At 37.3% G+C, this 10,580-nt stretch overlaps 1 protein-coding gene across 2 annotated transcripts in view; it reads right to left on the bottom strand.

The window, feature by feature from the left end:
• Positions 1 to 5,299: 5,299 nt before the first annotated feature.
• The window catches only part of SOCS5 (suppressor of cytokine signaling 5), a 59,751-nt gene continuing 54,470 nt past the window's right edge, over positions 5,300 to 10,580 (bottom strand). The window contains exons 2-3 of one of the 2 annotated variants that reach the window (XM_024753547.1): positions 10,026 to 10,109; positions 5,300 to 9,519 (exon numbers count right to left, since the gene is read on the bottom strand). In XM_024753547.1, coding sequence (XP_024609315.1) covers positions 7,897 to 9,507 — 1,611 coding nt within the window. In that variant the 5' untranslated portion in view covers positions 9,508 to 9,519; positions 10,026 to 10,109 and the 3' untranslated portion in view covers positions 5,300 to 7,896. The remainder of the gene's footprint in view (positions 9,520 to 10,025; positions 10,110 to 10,580) is intronic. The other variant, XM_024753548.1, reaches the window with a different exon arrangement.

The following is a 10,580-nucleotide window of genomic DNA, read 5'->3' as shown; positions in this document are numbered from 1 at the left end:
TCATTCACTCACTTAACAAATATTAATAATCTACCCTGGGTTAGTACTCTGCTAGGCATTGAGGATAAAATAGCAAACAAGGTAGAGGTGGTCTCTTTTCTGAGTTTCTCAAGAGGTAAAGTCAAAACCCAAACCCAAATGAATAACATATTTGCAAGTTTTTTGTAATAAAATCTATGAAGAAAACAAAAGCAGGGCAGAGACAGAGAATAATATGGGGAGATCTCCTATAAATGGCATAATCAGGTCTCTCTGAGGAGGTGACATTTAAGCTTAAGAGATAAAGAATGAAAAGAACCTATCTTGCTATGTGGAAGAGAGGAAAGGTTGAGAATTTCAGGAGGGAGCAACAGGTGCAAAAGCTCTGAGGTGGGAACGATACTGGAGTGCTGGAGCCATCATATGAAGGCCAGCATGACAGCAGAGAAGTGAGCAAGGGGGAAAAGCAGTGCTAGAAAAAGTTGGAGAAATATGTGGGTGACTCCCTAGATAATGAACTGGAGAATATGAATTAAGGAAACTCTAGAGGCCTGTTGTTTCAACAGTTTTATCAACGGTTTAGAATCTGTTTTTATCAGTTGTTGAAAATCTATTGTCCCCTTGAGGTGAAAGTAAGGGACAGAGCATTGGAAGAGATATGAACTTGGCTAACAAAATTAGGATCCAAAAATTAAAGTATCATTGATAAGAGCTTAGGTTCTGGCCTCAACCCGTGTTTAAAACCTAGCTCCAACATTCACTCTTGCTGTGACCTTGGACAAGTACTTAACGCCTTTAAGTCACGTATCAAAGACAAGTAGAGGATTAGAACACAGCAGCTCAGGTAAATCTTATGTATTACATAGTAATCCGTCTGCTGCATCAGGTTATATATGGTTTGTTTGCTGGGCCAGGAAGCTATTCTGGCAGCTTTCCCTCTAGGATTATTTTAGGTACATCACTCGGCCTCTGGCAGAATTCATAGATCAAATGTAGGCCCTTAACGTTTATTTTGTTCACTTCACCAATAAACTATACTGCCTCTAAGATTATCTACTTGAAAGATGAGAAACTTAGCATAGCCAAATTTTAGAAATTAATTTTAGTTTTCTAATCCTGTTATTATTTGGATAAAAATTGCCGAAAGACAGTATTTTAAAAATATAATTTACAGATTTTATCATTCACAGTATTGTAACTACTACTGTATACCAAAATTTTTCTCTATTCCTATAATGTCATTAAAATTCCATACTGCCTGTATTACACCCAAGGATACCTAAAAAACATTTATAAAATTAGATGACAAAAGCTTTAAATTATTCCAGTTCAATTTTTAAAAATATATTAAAATGTTTACAAAAATCACTATAAATTTAAAATAATTCATCTTAAAAATAGAAGCAAAAAAAAGTAGGATTAAGTGCATAATTGTATGTTATATTGTTTAAAAAAATACCCTAAAATCTTGGGTTTCCAGTTATAGAGGGGTGCTTAGTAAATACTTAGAGGAAGAAATATCAGGCAGTAATACTATACATTTCTAAATGTAAGACTGACTACTAAATAAAAACTCAGTGCAGGTTTCACTCACTCAAATTAAGAATGAGAAAAAAATACATCAATCACAATAGCATTTGGGGGGTTAAATTCAGTAACACCCTCTTAAATCTTATTTTGCCACCTGTTCTCAGCATTTTTGTCAGGTTGAAAAAAAGTTTTGATGTTTAGATTTTACATCGTTTTCCTAATTTCTCTATGTAAGTATAGCTAAGAGTGATGAAGTTTTCCTTATTTAAATATTACTTTTTTTGCATTAAAAAATGTGCCTTTCAAAAATATACTACACATATTTAGTTTTATTTAAAAATAGAGAGGATACATATTCATATTAAATGGGAGATACTAGCTTGGCTTTCTTATAATTTGCTTGAATTTGGAGAAATGATGACACAGTTAACTAACAATCTTCTAGGCAAGCAAACTGCTTCTTTTCCTTACCCCAAATTTTTGGTGCTATTTTTTTTTCCCTTGTGTGATTTCTTTCTGATGTGCTCCTCAGCTTAATTCCAGTGCTATCAATCTGACCCAGGCAAATTTCACAGGGTGTCCTTTCTCCAGTCTCTCCTGGTCATAATCCATTTTACAGCTGCTGGCAGAATTCCTAATTCTACCTTGCTTACGAACCTAGATAAATTCAGACTCTTCAGTCTAGTATACTCAAATGCTACACTCAACAAATTCTTCTACCACACCCTGCCCTCATCAGTTGTTACCACTACACTTCCACACCTGACTGCTCCACCATCCACTAAGTCAATTTCTTAAACATTCTTGTGATGAAACAAATCTAAGGCACTGAATCACCCTGCCTCCATGTGGGTCACTTTTGTGTTTTTCCTTACCAAGCACACAACCAGTTATTGCTCAATTACTTTTCGCTTATTTTCATATATTCTCGTCATTACACATTTATGTATTTGCCTCTGTCCCCATTAGTTTAAAAGTTCTATGAGATGAGGGTTCTCATCTTCTACTGAAATTGTATTTCAAGAAACCTTCAGTGACTGGGCCTTAGCAGTGTCAGTTACTCTATCCATTCAATGACCTGTCTTAAAAGTCTCAAGAAACCTAGGTCCACACTGAATCAGGTAAAAAGTAAATTTGGAGCACATCTGAGTATACTCTCTAAAAGTGATTCAAGGCCTGTAATTCTCTTCCTCCCTTGGTATGTTGCCATCTATCTGTATCCATATTGCATAAACTTTCATCTTCTAATTGTTAGAAATGCATTAAAAATAGTGGAAGGGAATATAATAAATGTTAATAGCCGTTACCTCTGGAAGATTACAAAATGGGAGTTGAGAGGGTCAGGGTCGGGGTTGGTGATGGTAGAGAAAATGATAATATGGACTTTTCCGTGGTCCTGATTCTTTATAATCTTCAGTATTTTCTAAGTATTCCATAATAAACTTGCATTTCTCATATAAAAATTTGTACTAAAAAAGATACACAAGCCAACTTGACATAGAAAACATGACAACCAATTTGACATGGATGAAGTTTTAAAACTGAGTGCAAGGCTTATGATTCCAGTATTTAAAAACTTTTTGAATGGCAAGTCCTCTATTGAAAGCAGATGGCTTTCAAGGATACAGAATCTTGAATCGACAAACTAAGATAAATGCCGCCATAATTACTTCCCCCGAAGAAATACTTAACCCCCTGCAAAATCCCTAGCTGTTACCATCCTGTCCTATAGTTTTAAATATTATCCATATAGCAACTCCCCGTATTTTACTTTTTTCCCTTAACTCTACATTCATACATCTGTCTACCCAATGTCTGTCTCCATTGAGATAATTAATAGGAATCTCAAATCTCAACATATCCAAGGCAAGATTTGATTTAAACCCTCCAATTTGCTCTTCCACTGTTGTTCTGAAATCTCAGCACCACCATCCTTTGCTCAAAATCGGACTCATCTTTGATTTCTTCTTTCTTCTTCACATCTAACCCATCACCAAATCCTGTCAGGTTTTTCCACCAAAAAACTCCTCCCTATGACTTCCACTCCAGTCTAGGTTGTCGCCATCTCACACTTAGGAAACCGCAACAGTCACCTTAATTTTGCCCCACTATAGCTTGTTCTCCAACTATTAAAGGGATATAAAGCAGACCATGTCACTCCCTTACTTACCGTCAGACTCAGAATAAAATTTAGATTCCTTACTTTGGGCCCATAGTCCCAAGTGATCAGGCCCTTGCCAATCTCTACAAACTTATCACCCACCATTCCTCACCACACTCACTGGACTTGTCTTACTGGCATTCTCTCTTTCAGTATAAAAGCTCACTCCTGCTTTGAGATCTTTAGTTTTGTTTCTTTCATTAAAATACTCTTTTCTTTGATCTTGGTGATCATCTTCTCATCACTCAAGGTCACTATTCTCCAGTGACCCTATAACTTTGTCTTGTAACCCAATATATACCCATCACCTAATATATACCCACCTAATATATACCCATCACCTAAAATGGTGACTGGCACATGGGTCTTCAATGAGTATTTATTGGATGAATGGCTGAAATGAGTCTAAATATTCAATCAAGCTTCCTGGGCATGGAAACAGTTGTTCCAACTGATCCCTACTTTGAAAGGACAATCCCTCCACGCCCCACCCTCCAAAACAACAACCAACCACCTCCCACAGAAATCCCACCCCAAATCTCCTTAGAAATATACCACATTATAAAAGACTGTGTTCTCTGTTGGCTGTTGCAAAAATATGAAACAAAACCTGAGCCTCATAGATATGTAGTTTTTATGCACCAAGCAGCATTGCCCCCTTTGGAAACGTTTCTCACCTTTAAGTCAGCCCTTAGTGTGCATGTTTACCTAATTTCATCTAGGTAAAACTGTTATGTGTTGCGGTACAGAATAAATGAAGGAACTGGTGTGATCTGTGGTGGTAACACACTCCCAGAGATAGATATAGGCTCTGCATCTTTCCTAGGAGAGTTCTGACTCACTCTAGACCCTTTGCCTCTACCAAAAAGGAACTTTGTAACTTTCTTTGCTACAAAAATAAGGGATCTAACATCAATCTCAATAAAACTTACCAAACTAGTATTTAGTGCCATGGAGCAAAGGAAGCTTAGGATGGAAAATGAATAGCAACCAGGTCAAAATGTCAAAAATGTTCATAAACTTTGAGTTTTGTCAAAATGAAGCTTAGAATTCAAGTATCAATTTTTATAGTTCAAGCCACTATAAATCTTATATAAACCTTCTCATGGACCATAGGAACAGAGATCAGTTTGTGGAGTATGATTACTTGGGCTCAATTTTTGTCTAAAAAGTATAAATTTAATTATGACTCTTAGTAACTATATTTAAACCAAGCTGTTTCTTCAAAATTTTTTTTTACTGTGTTTAGCCAGTAAAGAAAATACTAATGAATGCTTTCTCTTTTTAAGGTAACGGTATTACAAACACGATTATAGTTGTAAGACTAAACTTCAGGTGTAGATAATCAAGTATGACTGGTACAAGGATAGTATATATATATATATATATAGAATGAGGCCTTTACATGATTTTGAATCAGATGGCAATATTGTTGAAATTAATAACAGCATAAATATATATATATGCATATGTATATAGGGAGTGTGAATGAATGAATAAGTGAACGTAAGAATGAGAATGGATATGAATCAGAGCAATCTTTCCTCGGGTTAAATTATAATTACTTCACTATGAAGTGTCTAAACTTCTAAAGAATTTCCTAGTTCTCATTAAAACGCACTTCAAAAAGACCGTGAAAACACAAATTTAGTTGACAGGCTACAACGGGATTCAGAAAAAGACACAGTGAATATAGACTTAGGTGCAGTTTCATGCTGGTGATTTTTCTTTTTTAAAATGTAAGCCACTAATTGTTTAAGAAAAAATTTTAAACCAAAAGTTGCATATTAATATTACACACAAACCGAAACATAAATGACTTTTAGCACAGTAACATACATGCTTGCATAAACTCAAATATTTACACATTTAAAACAATTTCCATTTAACATATGAAATTTCTGAAATACATAAAAGCATTAATACTTTCTATAAAACTACAATTAAAACATCAATTTGCTACAAGCATACAAAACATCAAGTGCTTTCTTGGAGTTTCAAGTTACCTCTTTAAAATAAGATCTTGCTTGCATATATAGTCTTTCTCCAATAATCAGTATGAACTTTTTTTTCCCCAAGAGGTTTATTTTCCAGGTACATTATAAGCTCAAGAAAACGGACTGTAATTACGTCATAACAACTTAACTGCACATAATGCTTTAAAGTAGGTTTGGATGAAGTTCTCAGACACTTTGGCATATGTTCTTCAGGGACTTCTGTTAGAAACAACAGGAATTGTAAGTCCCTTCAGTCCCCATTTTGCTTTAAAATGGACAAGTCTTTGGTTAAAGTTCTACATTTTGGGCATTTGTTATTAATTAAAATGGTCCCCAAACCAATAAATGGTGCTGATGTATTATTAGTTTACAAGACTTCACTTAACTTGTTTCTGATGCAGTGGGAGGCTACAGATATTATTCATTTATTATAACATGTCATCGATAGTTTCAACCTTTCACTTATAAGCAGAGAAATCAATAGGTTTAGCCAGTATTTCTCTGTTCATTTTCTGTTATAATCTAGACTATACAGTATTTTGCAGTAACTATAGATACTGTTCCACAGTATATGTGATTATGATTGGCAAGATGTATAGAATTAAATTTAGAGTTAGCTTAGTCGGAATAAGTCAATATTAGACTGTTCAGTAATTCTGCATTAACTATAGTACGTTGTCAGGTAATGCTTATTTAAAAACCCCAAACCATTCCATTTACAAGAGAAATTGTTGCAAATGTATAAAACGGCAGATATACAAGGAGAACACCAAACGTACTTTATTAGCACAAAAAAGCAGCCGTAACAAGGCACAGCAAGCGGAAACATACATTAGCAGTCAAAGGGTTAGTGTTGCATACAAATATAGCTTTTCTTTTTTGTGGCCTTGGCGATAGCCACTGGGATGTAAAAGAACTTTCTGTAGCAGCCGGTAAGGAAACTAAGGAGCACTCACCAGTGGTACAGAGCACGTTAACAAAAAGACAGAAGAATGGATTCGACTACTTTAGTGCAAAATGTCCAGGACGGAACTGTAAATTCAGTCCAATACTAAGAAGCGAACACTAGAACTTGGTATTACTTCCAAAATAGCTCACTCAAGTAGTACTGCATACTATTCTAAGTGACAAAAAGGTGCTAAGTAAAGTTATTTACAGATACAACGGTTGTACAGTACCTTTTAAATCAGCAATTTAGGTTTAAGATTTTTCCATTAAAAATTAAGTGCACCGAAATTCTATAACTCGTACTTAAGCAATTCGGCTATGAGAGTTTACAACAAAGAGATAAATACTGCCATCTAAATTATGAATTACAGTTTAACAATAATCTCAACAGTCAGCAACCACTGTAGTATTATCTGACTTGTTTGGGTATCTTTCAGTCTCATTTTCTTCGTGGTTCACAAACTCATCACGGGCATAGAAAAAGGTCCAACTTTAATGAATCAGCGATTTGACTGCACATGTCACCTTAAAAAAATCACACGCAGGCCTACCCTGCAGCAGCTATTCCCAATGTGTTATGTTAAAGCACTCATTAAAAAATGAATACTTAAGGCCTTAAATAAAATTCTAAATAAAATTCTACTACCAACTTTTCATAAGTCTGAAATTTTAAGAACTACTACTTAGAAAACTGGTTTACTTAACAGTACCTTTTGCAGAAGAGAAAAGGAGACTATCAACACTTAAGTGAACTGCACTGCACTATGCCCTTGTGGCCAGAAAACTGCACTTTTTTCTAAAAGGAAGGCAGTCTTTATTTTTTGGACTTCCAAAGCTTGATTTATAGTAACTACAAACATCACTACTTTTGGAAGGTTATAGAAAAATCCTTAGAAAAAATAATAATTTCAAACATTAGTCACACTGTTGAAATACTCATCCAATATTAATAATTTGTTCTTCAGTAAGAAATAGAATTCTTCATAGCAAATGCCCCAGAGTTGCTTCACTCAGTTAACTACAGCCATTAAAAACCAAACTGTCAGCTAAATCGGCAGAATGTTTTTGTAGCCTTACCGAACACCTGTAGCTGTATCCTCTGTTGTCTCGATAGGCACCACGTTTATCTGAGTAACAGCAGATTGCACCTGACAAATACTAACACTAAGCTTACATACTGTACTGAAAAAAACCTAACACTGATATGTGTGCTTGCTAGAGGTGTACTGCCCGATGCGCATAAAAGCAGATCTAGTTAATGCCCTTTGGGGACAGGAGGGTTTACTTTGCCTTGACCGGTTCTCGTTCTAGCCAGCGAACTCTAACTTTTTGTTTATAATGATACTCTTTTAAAAAATCCTGTAACATTGACGGTAAAGGGAGCCCATCAATTCCATCATACGTAGTGCATCTGCAGATGACTGCACGGCAGATGTACTGCAGGCTAAAAGGGAAGGTCCTATTTAGTGATATCGTAAGCAACGGTTCAAAAAACATGCAAGAACTGGGGTCTTTGTAATGTTCCAAAAGTCCTGTTACGGTGGAGGAGTGAAACACACACGGGTCGTGAGCATCAAAACTAAAGTTGTGATTCCACTGTTCAATTCGGGCATGCAGGGATCTGTTGTAGCGACGGAAGCTCACAGAGAAGAGGTAGTCCTCCTGTGCAGAGTCCCTGAGCAAAAATGTACCTTCAGGTTTCCCTTCCAGAAGGGCTTCTGCTTCGTAACGGTCCATCACTCCCCAGTAACAGGGATTACCTGTGATCTGAAGCAAATCCGGCACGAGGCAGTGTATGTAATCAATCTGTGTATGGACTTTCCAAGCTCCCTGTCTGCTAACGTGGGCATGGCTGTCTCCAGATACCTGACGTTGCTTCTGCCTCCGTGACTGCAAACACAGCGTGGTTGTGTCCTCTTCGGAGTCACAATTAGCTTGTGGAATTGCAGAATTGTCCCCATTTATTTCAGTCATTCCAGGAGCTAACTTTGGTCCCAGTTTATATAACGGGTTAACCTGTGCAGTGGCTTCAAACGTATGTATTTGTGCGTTGGGAGGGGGGTCAACCCCTTCTTCAATACTAAGCCGCCTTCTCTCTCGAAGCCTATCTTCTTCATCTTCTGTAGAAACCAAGGATGGATCAAATGTATCAAAAAATGTTGAATGTGGGCTCACAGGGGCTGTATGCTGTTTAATCAAATGCCATTTTTGGGCCAAATCCGAGCCAGCAGGAAAAGGGCATTTCTCAAGCATTAACTCAGAAAGGTGTATTTTTCTTTTATTAGAAAAGAGGGGCTTTGACTGCTTGTTGTAAGTTCTCATGGGAAAACACAAGCCCACAGTATCCTGCAACCTCTGTCTCAGAGAGCGACTTCCTACGGCTCTGCTGGAAACGCTGTCCATGTCGTGCACAGAGCTTACACCATATCGCCTCTCTCTCCTTTGAAGTCCACTTCGAGTTCTACCAAACTTTTTATCGGTATCTAGTGAACTCTGTGTCTTTGTAGAACAGGAATGTTTCTTCTTCCCACCCCAAGGAGCATGTCGAGAGTAGGAATCTCTTCTTGCAAGTCTTGTTCCTGGGGTGACACATGAGTCATTATCCTTTTCAATGCTTATTTCAACAATCTGAGGAATTTCAGTGGCACAGTTTCGGTTTCTCCTTGAAGAATTCTTTGAAGGGCTTAACCCCAGTTGTAAGGCAACATTTTCTCTTAAGGGACTGCTTTGTTGCTGAGGAGCTGAGTCTCCTATACTGATGTTTTTGTCTTTGACAGACAAACATCTGTTGGAGTTCATATCCACATTTTCACTACGGCTTCCTCCCTCATGACTGAAGAGATTCTGACACCTGTATTTGAAGTTATTCCACATTTTCCCCACTTTATCCATTGATTATAAGACCTAAAGACAAAAACAGGAAAAGGAGAAAATAAGTTAATCAAAGTAGTGTGTGAAAACAGAAAAGGCAGTAAGTACCCACCCCCCTTCTTCTCATTGGAAATTTCAGGGGTTCTGGTCAGAAATTCAGCTTACATTGCCCTGCTAACGTGATGAGGCTCTTACAGTGTCTGGCAGCTGTAAGGCCAGCAGGCCCTTCTGTGGCACTATTATTCAAGCTAGTCCTCGCTATGCACGTCATTTCAGATAGACTACTCAGAACTCGGGGGAAGGAAACAAACCCTTAAACTCTGGTTGGTTTTTTCCTATGCATGTTCATTATGACATTGATTTCTGTCTCCTTTCTTTGAAGAATTTAGGTACTGCCTCAAGTATTACGAAGGGAAAGTATGTTCTGTATTGTTGAAAGGTATCTGCATTCAACTTCTCAAAAGTGATAATCAGGGCCACATTTCTGTAATGCATTAGTTAAAAAACCTTTAAGTAGTAATCTTACCAATTTCACTTACCAACTAACCGCCGCTCTACTCATCTGGCAGTCTAAACCTTACAGGTCAATCACCTGTAAACATTCCATATCTGCCCTCCTCGCCCTAGGACATAACAAATTTTATCCATGATTTTGAAGAAGCAGTTTGAGTATAATGGAAAATAGGAGAAAAGAAAAGAAAATTTAGGTTTAAATGGAAGATGTCTTTAAGCTTCCCAATTCTTAACCCTGGAACAGCTTGAAAATAACAGTAATAGAAAAAAAGTTATGATACTTTAGTAAATAAAAAACAAAAAATATGCAATTTGGCATCTTTATTCTTACTCCTTTAAAAAAAATCTAGGGCTTCCCTGGTGGCACATTGGTTGGGAGTCCACCTGCCGATGCAGGGGATGCGGGTTCCTGCCCCGGTCCGGGAAGATCCCACAGGCTGCGGAGCGGCTGGGCCCGTGAGCCATGGCCGCTGAGCCTGTGCGTCCGGAGCCTGTGCTCCGCAGCGGGAGAGGCCACAACAGTGAGAGGCCCGCGTAGAGCAAAAAAAAAAAAAAAAAAAAAAATAAAAAAGATTTTAAGG

This window comes from Neophocaena asiaeorientalis, unplaced genomic scaffold (assembly GCF_003031525.2).
Source record: "Neophocaena asiaeorientalis asiaeorientalis breed wild unplaced genomic scaffold, Neophocaena_asiaeorientalis_V1.1 scaffold171, whole genome shotgun sequence".
In the NCBI taxonomy this organism is placed as follows: domain Eukaryota; kingdom Metazoa; phylum Chordata; class Mammalia; order Artiodactyla; family Phocoenidae; genus Neophocaena; species Neophocaena asiaeorientalis.
This window is presented reverse-complemented; position numbering and strand designations above follow the sequence as displayed.